This window comes from Venturia canescens, chromosome 11, assembly GCF_019457755.1.
Source record: "Venturia canescens isolate UGA chromosome 11, ASM1945775v1, whole genome shotgun sequence".
NCBI classification, from domain to species: domain Eukaryota; kingdom Metazoa; phylum Arthropoda; class Insecta; order Hymenoptera; family Ichneumonidae; genus Venturia; species Venturia canescens.
In genome coordinates, this window is record NC_057431.1 from 10,118,039 (window position 1) to 10,143,336 (window position 25,298).

Consider the following 25,298-nt stretch of genomic DNA (forward strand, 5'->3'; position numbering starts at 1 on the left):
TTCATCAATTTTTCAGTTCGTTTAGTGATTTATATTTCTCCATTACTTTTTTTTTTTTTTTTTTTTTTACTATTATTCACATTTTCTCAATGATTTTAAGATTGAAACGTAGAAACATCGATGCAACGAGTTTTTTCTCTCCTCATCATACAATTTCATTTCTTTTTTTCCTTTCTCTTGATTTTTTTTCAAAATCGACTCATTCAAATTCATTTTTATCCAACACTTGGACATACTACTCTCAACCATTTTTTCCTACATATTCCTGATCAAATTCGATGAAAAGAATCACAATGAGTCGTCCAGGGGACGCGGCTATGCAAAGGATTTTCGTAAAGTCCTTCAAATCGTCCCACAAATGGTGAAAAAAGAGACAAAATCATTGACAATTTAAATTTATCGGAATTTTCATCGCGAAAGTCTCTTTTTGCTACTCAATGGATTGTTTTCGATCCAAAAGAGTAAAAAAAAAAAAAAAACGAACGAAAATTGAGGGTAGTCAGAGTCTAACGTAACGGTATTAGCATAAACGAAAATCTGAGCTCCGCTTATTCGTACTTTTATTTATTTAACAATTGAATGTTGTAATTTTAATAGTTCATCAAATTATCGATTGAAATAGTCCTCGTTCTGAGCTTTTTCAATTTTTACGTTTCCCTCGCTTTATATTTTCGCTACTTTTCCCTGCTTGCCTCACAAATTTTTCACCTTTTGATGAAAAATTCTAAAAATTGCGTTGCATGAATCGCCGTAGTGAAAAGCAGAAATTTTCTATCGAAAAAATGACAAAATTCATGGTGCAATTCGAAAAATTATTCTCAAAGTCGAGCATTTTTTTTGTGCATGCAGTAAAAAGCTGAAAGCATGGATTCCAAAATTTGGGGAAAAAATTCGTAAAAATACACAATTTTCTCGTTTCTTGGGTGAGCTTTTTAGAATTTTGTCATCGATTTGAACACGAGAGCAGTGTAGAGTTTTGACAAGGGCTTGATTAAATGACAAAATGCTTGCTGAACTTCGCATCGATTCTCCAAATAATTTTTACTTATTTTCCTTTTTTTAAGATAAAAAAATCCAAAGCTTTTACAGATAAATTACGATTTTGTTTTTCTCATCCGAATATAGCAGAATTTTTATTCGCTTGTTACAGAATTGTCAGTTCTGTCATAGCGGCGACAACGAAGACAAATTGCTGCTCTGCGACGGTTGCGATCGCGGTTATCATACTTATTGCTTCCGTCCAAAAATGGAAAATATTCCCGATGGCGATTGGTGAGTTTATTCCCCTAAAACGAATGAATAATAACCGCCAAAATTTGTGAACATTTTTCAATCCCCTTTTGTAAAGATTCGTGAATTCTTTAATTTCAATGAAAACTTACTGAAACTTGGCTTTTCCATTTATTGCTTGAACGACAAAGTTTCAGTGTTAAAAAAAAAGCAGAAATTTATTTTAAAAATTCAAAAATTTCATACAACTTTGGTGTCCTTTTTTATAAACGTATTCAGAGTTTAGCGGAATTCGTAAAAACACACACCAGTGAATTTTCGGTGTTCCACCAATCTAATTGAGTTTTGACGCGCCAGGTACTGTCACGAGTGCATGAACAAGGCGACGGGGGAGAGAAACTGCTTGGTCTGCGGTAAAAGGGTCGGAAAAAATTTGGTTCTGTGCGAACTGTGTCCGAGAGCTTATCACACGGATTGTCACAATCCTGTGATGCCGAAGGTACGTTGAAACTGGATCGATCGACGAAAAATTCAATATATCTAGGCCCAGTCCAAAACGAGTGGGGATCAAATGTTGGAATGACGAAAATTTCGAACAGCTAAAATCTCGAGTTTATAAACTTCGAATGATAATATGGAGACGGATAGATTCGACCAGAGCTTTTAATGCCGAAAATAAATAAAGCAGAAACTGCAAGATTCGGAGCACGTTTACATCGAAAATAGAATTTAACAATCGCCCATGGGACGATGACTAAAATATCGATTTTTCGAAAATTCGACTATCACTCTTTCGATTCGTAAATTACTACGGTCAGCGATACTGTGAAAATTCACAATTTTGAAAATATAATAACGAATGACCAAATATTACTGAGGTTGAAATACTGAAAGACCAAAAAGTCGAACAGTCAAAATAGCGAAACGTTAGAAAGTCGATCGATCAAAATAAAGAAATGCAGTGGAGTTCGAAATACACGCGTCTCACTCACTCACTCACTCAGACCGGTGATCTCCAATTTGAAACATCGCCATTTTGACTTTCGTCTTTTCGAGCTATCGCTATTCCGCATATCTAAGTTTTATAGGCTCGAAAAATTCACTTTCGATTTTTTCCTACTCTACATTCTGGTCTGTCCGTAAAACAATAATTCTCCATTTTGTATTCGAAAATATGATCTTTTGACATTCGGATGGTCTGTTAAAATTGCATTCGAAATGAAAACTATTGAAATACATATTTTCGGGTAAACACGAATTCAAAAAAGGAATTTTTTATTAAACGCGCAATCTGCTGAATAGTCGATCGTGAATAAGAATTTCGAATTACTTATTTTTCTCCAAACTGATACGACAACTTTTAAAATTTCGAAATATCGACCGCTCTACAATTCAGTTATTCAACATATTGAACCCCACCCGTCCAAAACGATGAAAAATGAGTTTAAAACTTTCGAATTTATTTTACAGATTCCCCGAGGCAAATGGTACTGTTCGAATTGCCACAGTAAGCAACCAAAGAAGCGAAACAGCACGAGGCGCAGTCACAGCAAAGGTGGCGGAGGCGGAAACAGCGGCGGCGGCGGCGGTGGAGCGACAGCAGCAGCTACAGCTGCAGCCGCTGCAGCGGCGACTGGGAACGCGAGTGGCGGAGGAGCGTCAGTTGGGAATAACGGAAGTGGAAGCGGAGCTGCACCAGGTGGAGGAAGCTCGGGAGGCGCCGGTGGAGGAAGCGGCAACGGCAGCAATGCCGGTGGAGGCGGAGCGACGAGTGGTGGCGGATCAGTCACCCGAGATAGTGAGAGTTCTGATCATCCGCCAGCTAGGTGATTACGTTAAAAATGCGCCAAGCGTGCGAGCTCATTGAGAATTAAGTTCGCTTCCCCCTCATTTTTTAGACTGCTTTTATTTTAACAAATATGAAAATATGACGAATCGAAGCGCAAAAGAAAACGATGCGAGTACGAGGTCGACGAGAATGAATTGACAAGAAACGTTGTTTTATAATAATTCGGAAAATATGAATGAAAATTCCGGTAATTTAATTCATTACGAAATAAAATCCGAAGGAGTAACTAAGATCGGAGGTCGAGAAGCCAAAAGGCTTTGGCAGCGAGCCCAAACGACTGAAAACATTTCGAACGAACTCTAACTGATTTTTAAACATGCTAAAAACACTCCGACTAGTCCTCAAAGTATTCCGAACGGTGCGATAACCCCGGATGAAATTTACTCTTTTAAAACTAACCCCGAAGTCACGTTGCTCTCAACAGGACCGTGCGAATGCGATAAAAAATATGATAAAATGCGTTGAAAAATAAATGGAGTTTGAAAATCGAAACTCAGCATCGACCTCTACGAGGCGATGGGCGCTTCGTCAGACTGCTCACTCTTATCTCAAGAACACACGAACTCTCATTTATTTATTATATTAGTCGGACAATTGAGAACGAAAAACAGCTCACACTATAAATAACGAAATAATTGATATCACAAAGTAAATTATTCCCCAAATTGCGAGAATAAATGATTTGAAAACAAAACGAACACACAATTCCTATCTATGAATCTCAGTTTTTCTCCGCCTCGACCACCCCCCCTGCGCTCCTTCACGATTTTTTACTTCGAATCTTTTAATTTCAAACAAAATTTAATATTCCCATTGAAACAAAGGAATCGACTGTTCGTAAATAATCGGAAAATTGGCAAATTTTGGTTTCTTCCTCGTTTCGATTTGTTTCACTCAAAATCTCGATGGTTTGTGATTGATTATTTGATTGTTGCAAGAAAGAAGACTCGCGACGAAATATCTTTGGAAATTTCGAATCGAAAACGCACTTTTCCTGGGTATTTTTTTTTTTCGTTTCAATTGTTTCATCCATAAAAACTGATCGTTCGAATTCACTTGACAAATATTGTCACACGAAAGGTCATCAAGAAATGGTGGGAATTTCGAATCTCCCCAAAACATACTTGAACGCCTCGACAACGTGTCAAAACCCTTTTTTTTTTACTTTTTCGTTCTATTTTTTGTTGTTTTGCAACATTTGAAAAGAAAATGCGGAATTTTTTTCATGCAAGGTGTTCCACGCGAGGCTAGACCCGGTTGCGGTGTTTCTCTCAGGTTTCAAGTGCCATCGGGTAGCGATGCCACAATCCATAAAAACAAATGGTACGTTTGGATCGGGGACGCACACTCACAATTCTTTAAACGTTTGCAGAATATAAAGAAATGAAGATAATACGTTGGGAATGACCTTTCGAAAGGGGAGAAAAATTATTTCAAAATGATAAAAAATTTTCAACGTTTCACGTATCTTTGGAGGCCGAAAAACGAGCGAAATCGTTTCTCGTGCTCGATATTTGAGTCACAAAAATGACAGAAAAATCTCCGAAAAAGAATTGTCGATTGTCGAGGACAGAAAATGGAGAGACATTTTTTTTTGAAATTCGAATTCGAAAAATTTCTCGCTGAGAAAAACGATAAAAAATGTCGACTCATGTTTAGCGAAATATTAAAATTCTAAATTCGATTTCTATCCGCAATCGAGACGAGAAAGGTGGAAAAAAGGGAGGAGGGAACACGATAAAACGCAATTCAGAAAACGCACGAAATAGCACAGCGCAATAACAAACAGTGAATTAATGTCGCTCAGATTCACCTGAAACAATGTTAAAACGAACACTTCATTTTACACCTGTGTCTGCAATCGCCAAATTTGAGTATTCACACGAAAAAAAGCCAAATTCTCACGGATAATAAAATATGAGCACTGCTTAAAAAAAGTAATGAAAAATTTACGAAATCGTAAAAAAAAGTGACACGATTTTTCAAATAGCAATATTAACACGGACGAAACTGCGGTCTCGAAGACCAATAAGTGATTTTGGTTCGTCTGCTCGCTGCAACAATTATTTATTTATGTAATCAAAAGCCAAAATAAAAAGTAAGCGAAAATGGAAAAAAAATGTGTTTTGCATCGCAGTCCAACGCCGTCGACGGCTTCGAACACGCACGTCGAGGAGGTCAGTTCATCGGAGCCACCAACGCCGACGGCGTCTCCGAGAAAGGAAGCATCGGGAGCGAGTGTCGTAGTCGGAAGTACTTCCGGAAGTGGCGCCAGTGGAGGAGGACCCGGGGGAGCCGGGAGCGGGAACAGCAACGCCGGCGCGACCTCGTCTACTGGGACAACGACGAGCGGAAGTGGCAACAGCACTGGAACGGGAAGCACGGCAAGCAGCGCAACTGGAAGTGGCAGTGCGAGTAAAACGTTGACGAAGAAACAGCAGCGGGAACTTGCACCTTGCAAACTTCTCCTGGAACAATTGGAACAGCAGGACGAAGCATGGCCATTCTTGCTGCCCGTCAACACCAAACAGTTCCCAACTTACAAGAAAATCATCAAAACTCCGATGGATCTCAGTACCATTAAAAAAAGACTTCAGGACAATGTGTTAGTAACAATTCATAAATAATTACTGTTATTCTCAATGTGAGACATTTTCTGACCCAACAGATAGCAACGTCGTGCAATTCCGCGTCGAAAAGTCCCCAAAAGTTTTTCTCTGTGCGTCTCCGTTCGGGAGATATCGCTTCGGGAAGGGAGCCCCAATCTCCTCCGCCGTTACAAACGAAAACCACGCCCATCGGCTCGTATCGGCGCACGCGATTCGCTGTCGCCTCTTTTCGAAGATAACTCCCGAACCGTACGTCGTAGACTCAAGTGCCCGGGGACTTTTCTCTTCAGAATTCAACCCCCTAACTATCCCCCGTACATGCAATCTCCTGACAACGATATTTTCAATAGCACCAACAATTATTCATAACAAATGGGATTTTTTCAGGTACAAGACGCGGGACGAGTTCTGCGCTGATGTCCGGCAAATGTTCATAAATTGCGAGGTCTTCAACGAAGACGACAGTCCGGTTGGCAAAGCCGGCCACGGAATGAGAAGCTTTTTCGAAATGCGATGGACCGAAATCACAGGATCGCCCCCGCCCCCGCCCCCGACGCATAGCTGAGGCTCGGGGAGGTCGCGCAACACTTGCAACAGTTTTGCGCACTTTTATTACTGAATCAAAGACTTCTGAGCTCGCCGCCCTCATTCCGGGCGCGACAGGACTTCCGGTTTTTGCGATTTATTTTTAATCGCAAGTGAAACGAGAGAAAAAATTATTCGCGAGATCGAAAGGGAAACTTCCAGAATTTGGCCGCGTTCTAGTGGCCCTCGTTAGCAATGAACGATTTTCCTTTCCCTTCATTTCCTTTTTATTCTCTCAACTCTTTATTTCGTTCCATCCTTCATTGTTCCCCGATTCGTTCCAATCTAAACTCTTCTTTCGTAATCGACACACCTTTTTACGGTCGACGGTACTTATACAGAAAATTCTGAGTTTTCTTCCCTCCTCACGATTCCGGAACCTCGAATCGTGCTTGTATTATATAGAACTTAATGTGTAATAACGTGTATAAACGAAAAAAGAGAATTTTCGACGCTCGACGACGAGGGTGCGAAATTTTGGGAGTTCCGCGATTGCATTAAAAGCCAGGGAAGCAGAAAAGCTGTGCAAAACGATAGAAAAAAATGTTTTCCTTCATTCGGTGATTACAAGAGAACAGAAAATTTTGTGGCTTCGTCGTCGTCGCCGGAGCTGAGCTTTCGGATCGGCGCGTTTAAAAGTTACGACGGAAAGGCCTTTTCCGTCGTGAGAATCCGAAAAGTCGCGCGGATCCGGCTGATGGAAAAAAATCGTTATGTGTAAATGTCAGTATTTTTAAATTTTGCCCATTGAGAAAGGGAAAACGGTGGAAAAAACAGAAATGTGAGAAAAAAATAATCGTAAGACTGGAGCGATGGTGCGGCGAACTGAAGCGTGAGGAAACAACGATTTTATCGAAAATTACACACTCGCAACACACACACACACACACACACACACACACACACACACACACATGCACACGCATTGACACGGGAGAGAAAAACGGGAATGGGAAAGAAAAAAAAGGATGAAAAATCCAAAAATGTACAAAAGTTTGGTCGTCGGATTTTCGAAAGGCGCGGAAAAAACTCGAAAATTTCATCAACTTAACGATGGGCATATAAATATGTAAATATAAATGCTTATTAATAAAAGTAAAAAATAAAAAGAAAATTTGCAAAAATACACGAAAAGTTTCGGAGAGCGTTGGAAAAACGAGGATGTTGAAATTTTTTTAGTTCCTTTGCAAATTTTCTTTTTTCATATCTTATCTCGACGACAAGAAAAAGGCATTAGAAATTCACTAGTGAAATACAAAGTACGAATTTAAAAATGACGAGCCGGATGTTTGAACTTCTTTCGCGCGCATTTCGTCCGTTTTTTTGAGAGAAAAAAGAAATGAATTAGGTTCGATGACGAGGGTATTTTGCGAACGAAATATTGAAAAAATGGCTTCGACAATAACGGAGAGGAAAAATGTGTTTGACCATTTTTGTTTTTGACGACGAGACTCCCCACTGTTCGCATGAGAGAAACTTTGTTTGGTAATTTTTGGCGAATTTTCGTCGATTCCCGAAATGCATGATTTTGAAGATCTTCAATTTGGAAATTTGTAGATTTTTTAAAATCCACGACAATTTGCTTCGTTTCCGGACAAATTTCGCCTCCACAAGGACTTTAAATTCGAGCTAAATTTTGGCTCTTCGACTGTAGGTCCAAATTTCAGATTTTTTATTGAAGAAGCAAAAAAATTCCTCGCACCTCGAACGATAAACTTTCATTTAAAAATATATGAAACGTGAATAATTTGCGCGACGAATAACGAAGATAACTGAAAAAGCCACTTCGAACTAGATCGGAGTAGTGACGAAATAACCGGACGAAAAACTTTCGATTAGAAAAGCGTTGCATGAAAAACACTTCGAACAAGCAAAAAAGGGTGAAGATAATTGAAAGAAAAAAACGAAGCAGAGAGAATGAAAAACAAAGTGGTTCGCAGGGTGCTCATAAAAATAGTGAAACGGATTATAAAAAAAGCTGAAACTTAGGGAAGAAAAATGGAGAAAAGGAAGATTTTTAAAACGCTGGAAAAAACCGAAGCCTAGTGAAAATAAAGAAAACCGAGTTGAAGCGATTGAAAGAAGAAATTGAATTTCGAGGGCTGAGAACTTGAATTCGCTGATAAATGTAGATAACGAACGAATTCGTATTGGTACGTGTGTGTGTGTGTGTGTATGCGTGCGTGTGAGTATCATCGAAATTGATATTTTTAAATTATTTGTTTGATTAGAAAGAAAAGCATCACTGTAAGTTTCCTCGAGGAGCGAAAAAGGCTCGATAAATAAACTAAGCCCTTAGAAATACCGAGTTTTGTCAAGTTTGCTTGGAAAACAGAGTGAGAAGCAGCGAAAGTTTCACAGTCGACAAATATTTCATTGTGTTTTTTCCATAGTCCCTTCGTCGAGGTTTTTTCAACATTTTTCCAAATGAAAACACAAACACGGACTCACTTACGACGTTGTGACACTGAACATTGAGGGAAAACACTTCCGACATGATAAAAACAACACGTTACACGTAAAAACCTTTTTGTAAGAGTTTCAATATTATTTCCACAATGACAGTTACATTGTTAGTAAGAATAACGACGCTTTTTATACGAATTTTAGTTCTTAAACGTCGATTTTACGATTATATATATATAGAAGGAAATAATAATAATAATAATAATAATAATAACAATAATAATAATGATGAATCATTCATGAAAAAAAACCGAATGAATGAAAATAAGAATAATACTGATTATTATAATAATAGGAATATTGCGATTATTATTGATAATTGATATCGAAAACGCTACGAAGAAAAAAAAATGACAAACAACACATTCAATTACGACACTCGCGACACTCTAACCCCACAAAAAGAAAGCACGAAATATTGAGCGTGGGAATTACGAGAGGATTAAATCATTATTATTATACAAAACGAATAGAGCGAAAGTGTGTGGATTCAGTTTAGTCTTAAATAATAATAATGACTATTATTATTATTAATAAATAAATAAAAACACACACACACAACATGATCGTCTATTGTAATAATCGGAGGGAATTGCGATAGGTCGAACCCTCGAGAAAAAAAAAACGAAAAACAACAAAAAAAAAACAATGCTATTTAAACCCAGACTTAATTAATGTATCGCAAATGAATCAATAAAGTGTAAGCGAAGCGTGTAAACAGAAAGTAATTATGAATACGATTTTGCGCTCTTATTTCTTGCATTTAAGTACTTTTTTTTCTTTCTTGTTTTCTTTCGAATTTTGGTATTGCACACTTTTATGGAACGGTTTCAGATTGAGGTTAGAGCAGTTTTAAATTGAATGGTAATTGGAAAAAAAATCATTTTTTAATTCGAAATACGAAATAACGAGGAAATCCTATTCGGCGAGCTTCCGAATTTTATGTGCGAATTTCGACTACAACTCGAGACAGTTATTTTTATTGGTTGGGTTGAAATTTTGGTTTCTTCGCTTTGAGCATTTTTGGGTTTTTTCGATTTTCACTTTTCGATAAAATTACGAGATTATTATGTACTTTGTTTTGTTTTTTAACATTTTCATGGAGTGCATAAAGAAATTGGAGAAAAAAACTTTTAATGTTTTCGTCATTTCTTATGGCCATTTTTCGGATCTGTTCCAAGCATACAAATCTCATGCGTGGACTGGCCTTTCAATTTTTCTGCTCTTTATATTTTTGTCTCTTTGCCGACTCACGCAGTTTTAATTTTATTAATGAGTAATTGAGTTCAATGATCGAATTAGTAGACGAACATTGAGAAATTCAGGTTTTTTTATTCATTTGTTTTTTTATTATTTGAGTTTTTGATGTACCGGTTTCTGGAGAATTTTCCGTTCTCTGCTGGCGATGCCAGCGCTGCTGCGGTGTCAAATATATGTTTCGGAAAATAGTTTTGATCGAATTTTCATTCATCAATTATGTTGAAATAATAAACAATATCGAATCGAATATCTTGCTCAGTTCATTTCTCGACTGCAGTGCCAATAAGTTTAGAAAATCGATAACAATTTAAAATGCAATCTAATTATATAAAGTCGATGTCGATAATTGGGGAAGCCGAGTGTAGCGCTGCAGTGACGAGTTTTGGAACGCTCCGACGTCCAACTGAACGCTGTCAGATTGATTGTATTTTGTGAATCTTCAGAAATTTTGTTTGCCCCAGTCTCCATGCGTCCCAACAACAAAATTTTCATGTGAATCGGCCCATGCCCGTTCTCGTGCGTGTTGGTTTTCTTTCTACTGTGTGCGCGCTCTGCGCGTTTATTCTTTTTTGAGGCGTAAATGAAGTTTGCCGATCGTAATTTTCGCGGACCGATATAATATAGGGGTGTAAAACAAGTATATTTACGATCGTATTGAAAGTGCCAAAATTTGGATAAGCCCCACATGACTGTGACGTCGGAGAGAATCACTTATTTTTTGCCTTTTTTTTGCACATCGTGAAAATAAAACCTCATTGAACGAAAAAGAAAGAAAAAAGACACTTCGCTTCTTGTTTATTCGTCGTCATTGCGTGTCGTCGCGCAACAAAACGGCGATCGTTGATCTTTGCACGTTTATTTTCCTTTTTTCTCCCTTGCCACCCCCTCCCCGCACCTTCCCTCCCCGCCGTTGTCCGATTCATAAATAAAACGTTGTTTACCCGAACTTAAAGACGATTTATATCATTTTTAAACACATTTTTTCTCCCCCTAATTGTCTAAGTTCGACAAAATAAACAAATATATATATATAATTGATCCCGCGGACGACGACGTCGGGGTCATGGGGGACGCAACCATGGGCGCCGTGGCGTCCGGCGCCAGTCAGCATGTCGTCAAAGAAGGCTGGCTCCAAAAACGCGGTATTTAACCAATGCGAATGCTTTTCTATTTTTTTTTTTTTTTTTTTTTTATTTCTATGATAAAAGCGATGTTCTTTTTTTTTCAAGATTTTTTATTTATTTTTCATACGGAATATCGAATGTTTCGGCTTTTTAGTCCGAATTACGTTCTGTTTATGTTTTTTATTTTTATGTAAAAATCCACAGTTATTCTGTATTATTGTTATAATTCGTAAAAATTCATACTAAATTATGGACGTCCGAACGAAAGTTTTTCTGTTTTTGAATTCTCGATAAAAAACGATGTAATTCTCGTTTTTTTTTCGCTGATAGCATGGTCGAAATAACGGTTTCTTGTTGACTTTGTGGATGATTCACTATTCGTATTTTTTTGCGGGTCATTTCACCTGAAATATGATAGATTACGAAATATTTTTTTTTCGACGAAACTTCACGTTGTGAAATATTCCGCATTACCATGAGAATAAGATTTTTGTTTGCATTAATGACTGATAGGGCATGTGTTTTTTGTAAACCATATTTTTCTCAAAATATGTTTCATTTTACATTGAATATAGCAATTGTATGAAAAATCGAGTTTTTATCATTACTCGTCTCACGAGTAAAATTGACTCAATATTTTGTACTATTGAAAACCAAACACCAATTAACAATGTTATTGAAAAAAAATCATGAAACTGGGAATTTGCGTTGGCTGGAAAAAAAATTAATCAAATTGAGAGATGATTTTTCTACAGAAATCAGAATGAAATAAGTCGAAATAAAAATTACACTCCAAACTTGGTTAATTTCAAAGTGAAAATGAAAAAATACTCTTGAACCATTACAAGGTTTCGATATTTGGGAAATTGGGAAAAATAGTGAGGTTTTAGGAAACAGCTAGGTTTTTTTTAGTGAATTTTACAGCAAAGTATATTTTCAAAAATTCATATATTTTACAGGGGAGCACATAAAGAATTGGCGATCGCGCTATTTTGTACTTCGAGATGACGGCACGCTAGTTGGTTTCAAAGCAAAGCCGGATCAACAAATGGCGGCTGCTGCGCAGCCGCTAAACAATTTCACTGTCAGAGGTTGTCAAATAATGTCGGTCGACCGACCAAAACCTTTTACCTTTGTCATAAGAGGATTGCAGTGGACCACTGTTATCGAAAGAACGTTTCATGTAGAGACGGAACAAGAACGGGAGGATTGGGTCACCGCCATAAGGTTTGAACTCTTTCTGATGTTATCTATTTTTACATCATTTTCATAATTCTGATGCCGACAGCGCAATCGGAGGGGATAGAAAAATCACAAATTTTTTCACATTTCTGACCGAATTGGAAGCATTCAACGGTTTCATCAGCAATGGAAGTTTCTTTCATAAAATAATTGATGACGAATGAAATTCTGGCGGATAAATAGAATTTTTCATTTTTGTCCAGTCCCCAATGAAATAAGTGAATTCTTTAAAATTTCGTTTTAAATACGTGGAGAAAATTGACAAATTTTTGTACGGAATTTGATTTTCTAATTGGCAGATACGTCGCCGACCGTTTGGCCAGCGAGGAACAGCAGCATCAGCCACAAATGCAAATGTCATCGTCCCCGGAGGACATGGACATGGAATCAGCTGGTGGCGGACGATCGGATTCGGGCAGTTCGCTCGGCGTCGTTTCCGGTGATATTGATGGCGACGGTAGCATCGACGAACTTTCGGCGAAGTTCAGTGTTCAGGGAACCTCCAGTAGCAAAAGTTCGGGGAAGAAAAAAGTCGTGAGTGATGAAAAATAGGAAAATCAACGTTCGCCTCAAAAAATCTTAGTCCATCTCGCTCCTAACGATTTTCTACCATTTTTTTCATTCCAGACACTCGAAAATTTCGAATTCCTCAAGGTTCTTGGAAAAGGAACTTTTGGCAAAGTTATATTGTGCCGAGAAAAAGCCACTGGACATTTGTACGCTATTAAAATATTGCGAAAAGAAGTTATTATAAGGAAGGACGAGGTAGCTCACACTCTCACGGAAAATCGGGTTCTCAGAACCACGAATCATCCGTTCCTAATAGTGAGTTCCATCTTTGACTAAAAACGGCGAAATCGACTCGCAAGTACTGAATTAACTGTCAACTTCCAAGTCAGAATTGGACGAATTCCAATGCTCGAATATGAGATTCCAATTTTGTCAGCTTCGAAGCCAAAAACTCAAATTTCATTGCATTAATATTTTCATTCCAATTTATTGGGTTTAAATTTTGAGTTTTCTTCGACAAAATACAAAATTTTTATCGACTTTCGTATGTTTTTGCACCCAAAAGTGCAATGTTTTCAAAGAAAATGCATCGGCTGTTTTCACGCCTTACAACGATTAGCATAATCAGTAATTTTTTTTACTTCACAGTCCCTAAAGTATAGTTTTCAAACGGCCGATCGTTTGTGTTTTGTAATGGAATACGTCAACGGTGGTGAATTGTTCTTTCACCTGAGCCGTTCGAGAGTATTCGGAGAGGACAGAACAAGATTTTACGGTGCCGAAATAATATCGGCACTCGGTTATCTTCACTCCCAAGGAATAATATACCGCGATCTCAAACTCGAGAATCTACTTCTCGACAAGGACGGTCATATTAAAATTGCGGACTTCGGTCTCTGCAAAGAAGACATCACTTATGGTTCGTATATTCAATTGAAAAAGGGCAGATTTGAATTTGGCTATCTTATTGCCAAATTGGGTCGATTTAATCCGAAGCCCGATTGGCCACCTGTCAAGGGCAGGGCTTCTGTCAATTTTTGGAATAATTTGTGGGTTTCGTCGTAAAAAATGATGCTCCTTCAAAGTAGTCCTGAAACAATGTTGCAATTTGACTGAAAACGAAATGACGCGAAAATAATGTTAACCTTGAACGAAACCATGCAAAATGACGAGAAAAAATGGAGTTTTTTCTTCCCCCTTTCAGGAAGGACGACAAAAACTTTTTGTGGCACGCCGGAATACCTTGCTCCTGAGGTTCTCGAGGACAACGACTACGGACGTGCGGTCGACTGGTGGGGCGTAGGCGTTGTCATGTACGAAATGATGTGCGGTCGTCTTCCCTTCTACAATCGTGATCACGAGAAATTGTTTACCCTTATTCTCCTCGAGGAAGTCAGATTTCCAAGAAATATAACGAATGAAGCGAGGGACATGTTGGGAGGCAAGATTTTTCAATTCGTTTTATTTCTAAGCTCCGTAAAAACGGTGGAAAAACGAATAAGAATGAAAAAATGGAAAATTTTCTTCAGAGGATGTAAAAAATTGATTTTTTTCAGGTTTATTGATAAAAGATCCAAACAGAAGATTAGGCGGCGGTCCAAACGACGCTAAGGACATAATGAATCACGCATTTTTTTCATCGATCGATTGGTCGGATTTGGTGCAAAAGAAAATTCCACCCCCTTTCAAGCCTCAAGTAACATCGGAAACGGACACGCGTTATTTCGACACAGAATTTACGGGGGAGAGTGTGGAGTTGACGCCGCCGGATCAGGCGGCGATTTTAGGCAGCGGTAGCGGTTTGAATTCGATCGCTGAGGAGCAGGAGCATTTTCCACAATTCTCTTATCAAGAGAGTCATTCGGCAGCGACATCGTCGATCGTGTCGATCAATCACTGACACTCGCTGACGATTCGAGCTGAGAAAAATCTTGAAAAAAGTCGTTGAAAGGAGAAAAAGTTATGGGAGGAAAAACACACACAATTACGACGTTATTCTCGTTCGTACGTGCCAATTTTTTGGCGGGACACTGCAGGGGCTAAAATGCAAAAAAATGAAAATACAATTACACAAGAAAATAATGATACGAACGCGATAAACAATGTTCCAAGAGAGGAATTAAGAGTCTCGTTTGAAACGACTTTTTGTCATCGATTTTAATCGGTGCGAAAGGGAATTAAACTATTAAAAAATAACAAAATGAGAGAAACACGAGGAACAAAACAAATCGAATTAACACTCGTCGGATATATTTGTTTGGAATGAAACAGTTATCGGCCTTCGAGACGCTTGTGTGGTGCATGTTTACATTTTTTAAAACATATCTCAAAGTGGCAGACTAAGTCGTTTTACACATTTTTTTTCACCCAAAAATCATCGTTTTACAGAATTAAGCTGCTCGTATGTCATTATTATAACTGCATTGATAATGCATTATTTTCGAAAAAATTTTATTGCATTTCCATTCATTTCCGTAATAAAATGTACCGAAATTTTTTCTAATTACGATATATTCAGAAATTTAAAAAAAAGAAACAAACTTTTCGAAAATTTCGTTTTGAAAAGCAAGCAACGTTTTTTCCGTCGTCGATGCTCAAAATCAAAATTCGTAAAACTCCGAAAACAGTTGAAATTTTTTAATATTATCTCAATCCCCAAAACTCCAGTGAATTTTTTAGCTGTTCAAAAATGTGTAAAACGTCGTTAAACTCATCGGGTAAAGGTGAAAATGGAGAAAAGAGGAAAACAATGAAAAAAATGGTAATTTGTGAACGGCCTTACTGAAAATTTTTCTAAGAAAAAGAAAAAAGAACTGAAGACGTGAAAAAAAACGTTTATGAATCGTCAATAATTATCATCGAATGCCTAGAAATAATTTTTATCGCCAGTTTCAAAGTTAAACATTCAAAGTAACGAAATATCGACGAGAGTGACGAACTCCTCCCCTCCCCCCTATCGAATTTTTCGTTTTTTTAATAGAAGAGACAGAAGAAAAAAACGAAATAGAACTGCGACAAGGATGCCACGAGAAGGCTCGACGTGCACCGATTCAAAAATGGGAAACAAAGAAAAATTCAAAAAACAAACCGAATTGAACGAATGAAACACACCATTATACCAATAAGAAATTATTATTATTATTATTATTATTATTATTATCCTCTATAATAATTATATTATTATACATATATTTATATTTTAACAATTAAACAGTAATACGGTATTTGTCCTCTTAGATATAAAATTTTCTTCGTCTCCCGATTGAAATTACGACTCAAATGTTCATATTCCCAAATTGAATTCGTTCTTCATTGTTCATAAATCTGATTAACTCGAATGATTTAGTTTGAAAAAAAAAAACGAGAATTTCGTTGATTTCTCTTCTCTGAGTTTTCTCTAGTGAAATAAAAATTAGGAGTGGATTTATATTTAAAGAAAAAAAAAACAAAAAAAAAGGTTTTAAAAATTGAAATAATCGTAATTTTATATTGTATCAAACGAATGAGCTGTTTTTTCGTATTATGGAATAAAAAAAAAAAGAGGTCGAAATGTCTAGTTGGGATTTTCGTGGCTTTCGAAAACTCTATCATCGATCGTGTCGAAATTTGGGTTTTCACATTCAGGATCGATCCCATTCATTAGTTTTTCTTTGCCCCTTTAAGAGAAATTGGCTGCTGGCAGGTCCCTCCCCCATCTTTTAAACCCTGCTAATTTTGACAATTCAACAATAATTGAAAACAATCGAGTTGAAGACGATAGTTATCGAGGAAAAAATTCAGTATAAAAAACCCAAAATTCATTCGATAACATAAAATGAATTTTTTTTTCTCATTCTCTTTATTTTCGTACAGTATTCTACAATTCAAATCGTTGTCATGGAAAATAAATTTTGCCAATAATTTTGATTCAATTGTTAAAAATGTATAGAAATTTTGTGACGAGTATTTTCAATCTTTTCTGTGGAGTTTGGCATGGGAGTAATTCGGCATGGGAGAGTGTTTGACCAGCCACATTTTGTCGATTACTGCGCCTTTCTTGTCGTCCGAAACCTGCTCGAGGTAAAGATGCGTTTTGTTGTATGCCTTCATCCTCGTGTATCCGTAATCGGAACTCCGATATGCCGACCACTCCGGACTTGGACGGACGAAATCGTCGACTCCTTCTTTGCAACCCGCCGATCCCGTGACCACGTGGACCGGCGCTCGGTAATCCGTGTAAGGCTCATTTTTGCTTCCGTTGTAAACCTTGAAAAAAAGTCGAATTTTTCATATTTTATACTTCGCTTTTTCATCACTTTCATTTTTCCGAAAGTTTTTTCTAAACGAAATTTTGATTACCTTGAAATTATACAGTGGCCACATACGCTCGTAACTGTGCTCGTGAGCCCATATCTCGAGATCGACACGATATTTGTAAAAAAGATCTTCGAGACCGAACCAATGCAAGAGAGGCAAACCAACTCTGACGAGGGATTCGTGGTTTGTACAATCGTCGGCATTTTTGTCGCTGCAATACATCGGGCGATGACCAAAAGTCACGATCCACGGCCGCTTTGCCCTGAGAACGTAAAAAGTTTAAAGCAACTTTTACAAAATCTTGATTTTTCGAATTTCTCAAATAATTCATGAAATTCGTGCACGTAGCAAAAATCGATGGAAAAAACCTTACCTCACTTCTGGCCTGTTAGCCTCGGCCAAGTCTTTCTCCAACCAATCAAACTGCTTGATAACCTGCTTAATTCCATAATTCATGAAATAATAAGCTTCGGTCTCGATCGCCACGAAATGGATTGGTCCTAGATTGAAACTGTACCACAAACCCTCGGAATCACCAGGCATCGAAAATCGAGCTCTGAAAAAATTCATTTCATTCATTTTTCCACCATTTATTTTCTCGATTCAAACCTGTGGGTATCAACATTGAAAATCTGACTACAGGACTTCCTCCGAACTGAGTTGGCGCTAATTTTATTTGCAAGCAAATCATTAGAAATTCGATCCTCTGTGGATCCGAAAAGCATGTTTTTACTCCCCTTTTTTTTTTTAAATTTCTGTTTAGTAAATTGTTCAGAATATTTTTGAGTGATCACATTCGAACCACAGTTTTTGAAAGAAAGTCAATTTCACCATTTGCTCCAATTATTTAAAATGATTCAATTCAATTTTTCGATTGCAAAATCGTTAGTTTAAAAATATCTGCTCAATTCTGCTCGATCGCAGATTTCAATCAAAAAACTTGAATCACTCGAAAGGTTTTTTCAAAATATTTTAATTATTACCTATAATTACTGAAATTATAGGCTTCCTCATGGTTTCCAGGGACCGTCATGTAGGGAAGGTAAGCAGCGACTCCTTCGATTTGTTTCATGAATTCGTCGCCGACTCGGGCGTTATCAGAGTTCATGTCATAAGCGAAATCGCCAACGTGAATAATAGCGTCGTAGAAGCCACGTTGCGTCTCTTCCTGGAGTCTGGCAAGACTTTGGGCGTTTTCGTTGCCCATGTCGCCAAAAATCGCGAGATGAGGAGACCAGTCGGCTGAATCATCCGGTGTAGTTTGAACGTAGAACATGTCGGACCAGCCCAGGCTGCTTCCGCAATGATAAACTGCAAAAATATTTTGATAAATTAGTATTTTGCCAAAATTTATGGAATTTCATATTTCTAGAGCTGTGGAAACGTGACTCACCGTATTTACTATTGGGCTTCAAATTTTTCAGTACAGCTCTGTGAAAATACTGTTTTCGTTTCTGTTTTCCTCCATCGACGAATAACTGTCTTGTCCCTTTTGCTGCGAACTTGAGCCCTCCGATACCATATTCGACTATGGATTCGTTTGTGTTGTCCCGTGTGCTCCATGTTACAACGAGATCGTGAGGATTTTCTGTCAAAAACATTTTTCAACAGGTTCAAATAAAAATATCAAAGTCTCTGTCTGACAAATTCTGAAAAGAAAACGTTTTGTCATAAAATTTTGTAATTAGTATGGTCCTTTCAAATTTCTTGTTCTGTAGACGTTAAAAATCTTTTTACTCGTCATGCATTTTCCTATGGTTTCGTTCACTTGTTATGTTTCAATCATTTTTTTGCATCGTTCTATTCCTCATTACCTCCATAAGAAAGATGAACAGCTTCGGGTTGGAATTTCACCAATCCCAGTGTACTCCCGAATAATCCGAGCAACAGAATCCCTAATAGCGAAGCCATTGATTGGAAATTTCTAAAACAAATAACAGAGTTGCTTTTTTGACGTCTTTGTCAACAAGTTTTTCAGCGTTTGCAGCTAAAAAGTTTTCTCATCAACAAAATTTTCCATTGGCACCCAAAATATTCAGAAATCTACTGCGTCGATTACCTTGAAATTCTGTGATTATTTAAGGCGCGATCAGCATGAACTATGTGCCATAACAAAAAATATCTGCACAGAGCTCGGTGGCTTGTTTCAAAAAATATATTTTCAATTCAGAGACTGCACGAGGCAGCTCCAAATTGTGTGATCTTTTCATGCAAAACCAAACAATTCTTGCACGATTAATTTTTATTGTTGAAGAAATTTTAATGTTCATTGATTATTTTATTATTTATTAATTATCATTAATTAAATTATTTTATCCACTGTTGACTCCGTTACAGTGTTTTTAAACAACATTTTGAGAAATCCTCAAATCAGGAATGGCTTTTGTGACGTGTGTTAGTGCGATAATTGGTTTTGAGTGCTTCAAAGTAGAAGGATAGACGTCGAAACGCAAATATTTCGATTAAAAAATTTCTAAAAATAGTTCTTTGTTAAGACTGAGAACGAACGTTCTATAATTGATAAAATTTGAAGCGCAAAAAGTATCAATCGTTCGAATGATGGACACGATGACAAAGCATGCATAGTGAGTGTTATGCGGGACGTGAGAAAAAACAAAAGAGTGGAGAGAACAATGAAAACACGGAAGATAAAAAATCAACAAACTTGATGAATCACTAAACTGAGAGTTTCGACGCGATTCAAAGAGCGTTTAAAGAATTTAGGAAAACGTGAAATTTTGTATTTTATTCAAAATTTGAACACTCACCGCGAATGCAAAGATGGCCGACCGCAATTTTGAATTCGCGACTATTTTTTTCGACTCGAAATGTGGAGCAAGGCCGGATAAACGAGATTATTTGACGTGCACGATTGATAAGTCATGCAACACTGATCCAGCATGCACCGAACACTGGAGCGAGCTCATTGTGCAGTTGCATTTGTAGATGTGCTGTCCGTCATCGACCGTGACGCCCATGACGCCGTCGCCATATGTTGCTTTCGTTGCTAGGCATCGAGAGAGCAAGGAGCGTGGCGGTTTTTTCAAATGTGACAGAATTTACTTAAATCCATACAATTTTTGTTTAAATTTGAAATTTGATTATTCTAAATCTCGAAGGACGTCGGCAACTCACGAAGCTTTTTGAGTACCCAAAGATTCGATACAATTCACGCAATTGTCAGGAACTCAATTATTTTCGCGTCGTATAGATTTCTGATTCTCAACTGTTTGAAATTTCAACAACACTCGAGGTAGAGGGCAGCAGCATAGAAAATGTGCCCGGAATTCGGTGATTGCTAGAGCTTCCAGTAGCGCAGTTTGATGCTTACGAGTCCGAGGTTCGATGATTTTTGAGTCCATTTTCCACCGATTGCGCCATTTTAGGTATTCCTGTTGAAAAATCTTCAAATTCAATTTCTCATTGCCTTCCAAAATTGACCGCCATTTTTTTTATTAATATAATAAAAAAATTATCTACAAAAATAATTTAAAGGGAAGAATCATTGAAACATAATAGAGTGCGCTTGCTCAATTTGAGGTTATAATTTTTCGATGTTTCGGTTCATTTTCGAAGACACGTTAAGGGGCAGGGGGACGGAGGAATAATGAATTGGGAAAAAGCGAGAAGTGAACTTCTTTCTCAGTCTTTCATGGGTATCGCACGAGCAAGATGCGCTTTTTACATTGCCCCCGGACACAATTAGAGCGAGATTGAGCATCGTCGTTGCGCAACAAGTCGTTTTTGCTTTGCTACCTTCAATTTAGCTTTTTTTTCTCGCTTTAAGCTTCAAGAATTGATGTATTTTGTGTGTGTCCCACGTTCTTGTGGGACTACACGAGTTTTTCTCTCGATAGACACTCGGGAATCGAAGCCCGAACCAATTATTAGCCAAATTTGTGGCCTCAGTCTCATTCATTTGGTCAGTGATTCACTAGTCAGTAAATTATTGGAACCCTTCGATGGACTTATGAAAAAATTCATTCAATTTAATGTTGCATTGAATGAAAATTAAATTTTTAATCAAAAATAAAAATGAACTAAGAATAAAAGTTAAAAATTTAACTTAAAAAATTGAACAATAAAAAAGTTGAAATTAAAAATGCCAAATTTAATTTTTCATAACAAAAATTACAATGGAAAATTATCAATTAAATTCAAATTTCAATTAAATCATCAAAATTTGATAAATTTGACCCAAATAACAAATTCAAGTAAATTTTTTATTTTAAAGAATTATAATTTCAATTCAATTTTATTATTTAATGAGTGAAATAAAATTTTTGAGTTCGAATAAAAATTTAAATTCACGATATCAAAGAATTTCAATGAAATAAAAAGTAAACAGCTTTATTATCGATCAAAATTCGAATTGAAATAATTCAATAATCGAACCAATTAATTCTGGTTTGATAAAAAATGGAATTTTCAATTTCTATCAAAAATTTCGACAGTTAAATTTTTGTTGTACCGTTCGAAAACGACGAATGAGTGAAAAAAGGTATTTTCGTAAAATGGAAAATAAATGGAATAGTTGAAAATGAAAAATGTAGAATCGTACAAAAGAGAATCGCAATTTGGCACAATTTGAAGAGTGGCGGAAAAAAAAATTCATTAAACCTTGAATTAATGGATTCTGGGAAGGAAATTAAGGGGGTGGTGGGAGGGAGAGAATGAAACGGAGAAGCAGGAGACTCCTGAAGGAGCTTCGGAGAACGAGGGAGCGAGAAGGGGCCAGTGGAAGCTCCGATTCTGTATATATTGATCCCTCGCACTTTGTGCAAGCACATACAACAGGCGTGTGCATCACACTTTCATTTAATTTTTCTCTCCGTTGCTCTTTTCCCATTATGTATGAGTTTTCTCATATACCAGCTTCCGTTTTTGTTCACCAGTCAAGCTTTTCATGTACAAACTAAGTGTCTCGTTCTCTTTGCGCTTTCCATCACTATTTTCCGATGCGCTCTCGTACGACTCGAGCCTGCGGCCTCGATTGTCTATTTTCTCTCTGCCTACGTTCGCTGCTGTCCTTCCTTTCTTCGTACCCCCTTTAGGATTTATCTCGTCTCAAACGTCGCTCTCTCTCTCGCTCTCTCATTCTCTTATTCTCCGCACAGCATCCCTTTGTCCATTTTCCCTTTCTCTCATCTCCCCTCCCCTCTCTCCGCCCCCCCCCCCCCCCCCCGCGCTTGCTGCCGCCACCGTCAGCCAAGGATGACACACATAATTGCCAACTGCACTCTTGGCGACCTCGAGCCTCCAGCTCGGTCAGTATTACGATAACGCACCATCAGAATGTGCTAATGTATGTGCCGTTCCTTACCGCGGGATATGACAGGAGCAATTGGAGCGTAGAATTTCAGGGGGATTTCGAATGATGCGAATAAATTGGGTCTGGAGGGTGGAAAAATGGAGGAATGATAATTTGACCGGAGGGGATAGTTGAATTAGTGAATTCTGAAGAGAAAAGTCCTTAAGCATTTTTTTCTAGGGTCAACCGTTCTCGGGATATTCACGGTTTGGTGAGAGCCAATCCGCTGCGACCGGGAGTGGGGAGCGGCAGGGGCGGGGCCTCCCCCGCTCCGCGGCGCGGCTCACTGCCGCGTGCGATTGGCCGAGGCGTTAATTAGCTGATATCTCAAGAACGGTGGGTCGTAGGAAAAAATGCTCGGAGACTTTTCGCTTCGGAATTTCGTGATTTATTCACTGTGCAAATGCCGAGTGATTGGCGGGAATAGGGTCTTCGGGAAAATTGTTTTATCGAATAAAATCGTCGTGGGATGAGATCCGATCGATCAAAGCCAATGATTCGTGTCTGGGATAAGTTGAAAAGCTATCGAAAACCAATTTTCTTCGTGGAAACTCCCTCTCAGGGAGGAAATTCTTCGTATAACTCTCAGCTTAGCACAAAAGAGCCCCGGAGCGGAAGACGAGCCGGAAGCTTTCGCGCTCTTTCCGATCGCTCTCGTGACTCGGACCACTACAGAAAAAAAACGCATTTTTCTATGCGAACCTACACGTTTGTGCCTTCGTGTCCGTAACGACAGACGAGGGAAGGTTAAAAGCAGAGAAAACAGATACGTCCGATGGTCATGGACCCCTGACAGTCTTCAGAATCCATCGAGACTTGAGACTGAAGAATGCCATGCACCAGTGTTAGAAACTTGGAGAAAAAACGGCGGTGGATACGATGCCGATAAGTTTATCGTGGTTCACACAAATACCGCAAGGTGGCGATCAAGCTGGTCTTTCTCGCTCACGAAACGTTACGTCGAAATACTTAAATAGGGCTTCCGAACTCGGTTCCAAGGTGGATTTATTTTAATGTGCAATTTTTTAGACAACTGAGGTTTCGAAATAAAGAAAATTGCTCCTGATTCCCGCGGAGCACGGGCCCAAAGAATTACGGAAAACGAGTCCCGCGTTCCATTTTTCCATCAGGATTATCTCAGAACTGTTTCTCGAGTTTGACTGGAGTTCTGCGTTTAAAGTTGGCTCTTTAAGGGGGTAACCCGAACAAAAATTCCTCTCTCCGACTGATTCGATTCGATTTCGACTGATAGATTCGAATGATTTCCTTAAAGTTTGTCTTTTAAGGGGTGAAATTCGAATTTTTCTGATTCTAACAGATCTCGAGGCCGAAAGAATTCCAGAAAACGAGACACGAATCCCAGTTTCTGATCCCGCTGAACCCAGAACTGTCTCTTGAACTTGACTCGAGTTGTCTTTAAAGTTGGCTCTTTAAGGGGGTAATCTGAATCCAATTTTTTTCCCCTAACTTGACTCAAATAATTTCCTTTAAAATCCGTCTTTTAAGGGGTAACCCCCGAATCCAAATTTTTTCTTCCAACGTGACCCATATTTCTTTAAAATCCACATTTTAAGGGATAAGATACGAACTTTTCTGATTCTCACAGACGAGCGAGCTCAAAGAATTGTAAAAAAAAACGAGTCTTGAGTCCGATTTTTCCATCGCGATTATCTCAGAACTATCCCTCGAGTTCGACTGGAGCCCCGCGTTTGAATTTGGCTCTTTAAGGGGGTACTCCGAATCCGAATTTTTTTGGATGATTTCCTTAAAATTCGTCTTTTAAGGGGTGAAATTAGAATTCTTCTGATTCCCACAGACCTCAAGGCCAAAGGATATCAGAAAACGAGTCTCGAATCCCAGTTTCTGATTCCATTGAACCCAGAACTGTCTCTCGAGCTCGACTGGAGTTTCGTCTTTAAAGTTGGCTCTTTAAGGGCTAAATACGAATCTGCGCATATTTGTGTGTATGAAGAGGCCCCGGTCGGTAAAGTAGGTTGCCGTGGGAGGGATGTATGATGACAGTTTACCCCGGAGCAGCACCCTTCGGACAGTGTAAGCCAGCTTCGCTATTCTCGTGTCAGGGGATCGTTCGAGGGGTGGGAACGGGGCCGGGAGGCTGGCAGGCGAAGAGGGATGCTGTGAACGGGCGTGGGACGATAGAGAGAAAATTCGCATCGTGAGTGAGATGAAGGGAAGGGGCGGAGGGTGACGGAGGCGGGGATAAAACGGAGGGTGCGCGAGCGCAGGCGTAAGCGGGAGAGAGAAAGATGATGAGAGCGAGAGAAAGGACGACGACGAGATGGCCAAGTTGGATTCGAGGCTACACAGGAACGAGGGTAGAGAATCCCGAGTCAGTCGGTCGTTCGAGGGTGCCAGTCGCGTTCTGGCCTCTCCGCGTGTCATTTTCTCTTTCTCCATATCTCGTTTTCGTTTCGTTCCTTCAAATAACCCCTTAAGAATAAGCTTTGAGTGTAGGGAGTTGGAGAGAATTTGGAAAAATTTGAAAAATGCCGAGCAAAGTTCGTTCCCAAAGGACGAGAAATCTCTTCGGTGGCGAGGGGGCTGGAAAAATCATCGCGGGAAAAATCGTCCTCGAATGGGCGTCGTGTTAACGTCCAGGGGGTGAAAATTCAGCGAGGATTTATTCAGGGACAATCGTCTCTAGAACGCGGGCAACAAAAGTCCTCCGAATGCCAAAGTGTGAAGCTCGACAGAATGGGCTTTTTTCCATCCAAAAATTGAAACCCACAAATTTTATTTTCTGGCATTTTCTTTTTTCTGGGTCTCTCCCCCAGAAATAGGAAAATCTCGCGCTG

At 38.6% G+C, this 25,298-nt stretch overlaps 3 protein-coding genes across 11 annotated transcripts in view; 2 read left to right on the forward strand and 1 right to left on the reverse strand.

Annotated features, from left to right (window-relative positions):
• The window catches only part of tou (toutatis), a 74,556-nt gene extending 65,089 nt beyond the window's left edge, over nt 1-9,467 (forward strand). For all 8 annotated transcript variants that reach the window (XM_043432004.1, XM_043432010.1, XM_043432008.1 and 5 more), the window contains 5 exons: nt 1,151-1,272; nt 1,588-1,729; nt 2,701-3,056; nt 5,217-5,684; nt 6,076-9,467. In XM_043432004.1, the coding sequence (XP_043287939.1) occupies nt 1,151-1,272; nt 1,588-1,729; nt 2,701-3,056; nt 5,217-5,684; nt 6,076-6,253 (1,266 nt within the window). In that variant the 3' untranslated portion in view covers nt 6,254-9,467. The remainder of the gene's footprint in view (nt 1-1,150; nt 1,273-1,587; nt 1,730-2,700; nt 3,057-5,216; nt 5,685-6,075) is intronic.
• Nucleotides 9,468-10,464: 997 nt separating this feature from the next.
• Akt (Akt kinase) lies at nt 10,465-15,617 on the forward strand. Its single transcript, XM_043432027.1, has 7 exons — nt 10,465-11,141; nt 12,083-12,350; nt 12,665-12,899; nt 12,993-13,190; nt 13,524-13,794; nt 14,080-14,316; nt 14,432-15,617. The coding sequence occupies exons 1-7, from the start codon at nt 11,063-11,065 to the stop codon at nt 14,773-14,775; spliced, it is 1,632 nt and encodes a 543-aa protein (XP_043287962.1). The 5' UTR covers nt 10,465-11,062; the 3' UTR covers nt 14,776-15,617.
• A 1,054-nt stretch (nt 15,618-16,671) lies between these two features.
• Nucleotides 16,672-20,114, reverse strand: LOC122418030 (acid phosphatase type 7). Of its 2 annotated transcripts, none has more exons than XM_043432028.1 (7): nt 19,940-20,114; nt 18,986-19,095; nt 18,565-18,759; nt 18,155-18,482; nt 17,545-17,727; nt 17,214-17,433; nt 16,672-17,120 (listed from the first exon to the last, which is right to left on the reverse strand). In XM_043432028.1, exons 2-7 carry the CDS (start codon nt 19,080-19,082, stop codon nt 16,824-16,826), a joined length of 1,320 nt encoding a protein of 439 aa, XP_043287963.1. In that variant the 5' UTR covers nt 19,083-19,095; nt 19,940-20,114; the 3' UTR covers nt 16,672-16,823. The 2 variants fall into 2 exon arrangements, with proteins under 2 accessions (XP_043287963.1, XP_043287964.1); XM_043432029.1 differs by lacking the exon at nt 19,940-20,114 and adding an exon at nt 19,231-19,709.
• Nucleotides 20,115-25,298: the final 5,184 nt, after the last annotated feature.

Bases quoted from the DNA above. Each gene is read 5' to 3' on its own strand.
- LOC122418030 (XM_043432028.1), bottom strand. From the start codon at position 19,082: ATGGCTTCGCTATTAGGGATTCTGTTGCTCGGATTATTCGGGAGTACA. The intron at 17,728-18,154 runs GTAATAATTAAA...GAATTTTTTCAG, and splicing joins TATAATTTCAGTAATTATAG to AGCTCGATTTTCGATGCCTG. The intron at 17,121-17,213 runs GTAATCAAAATT...CTTTTTTTCAAG, and splicing joins GGCCACTGTATAATTTCAAG to GTTTACAACGGAAGCAAAAA.
- Akt (XM_043432027.1), top strand. From the start codon at position 11,063: ATGGGGGACGCAACCATGGGCGCCGTGGCGTCCGGCGCCAGTCAGCAT. The intron at 12,900-12,992 runs GTGAGTGATGAA...TTTTCATTCCAG, and splicing joins GTTCGGGGAAGAAAAAAGTC to ACACTCGAAAATTTCGAATT. The intron at 13,191-13,523 runs GTGAGTTCCATC...TTTACTTCACAG, and splicing joins CGAATCATCCGTTCCTAATA to TCCCTAAAGTATAGTTTTCA.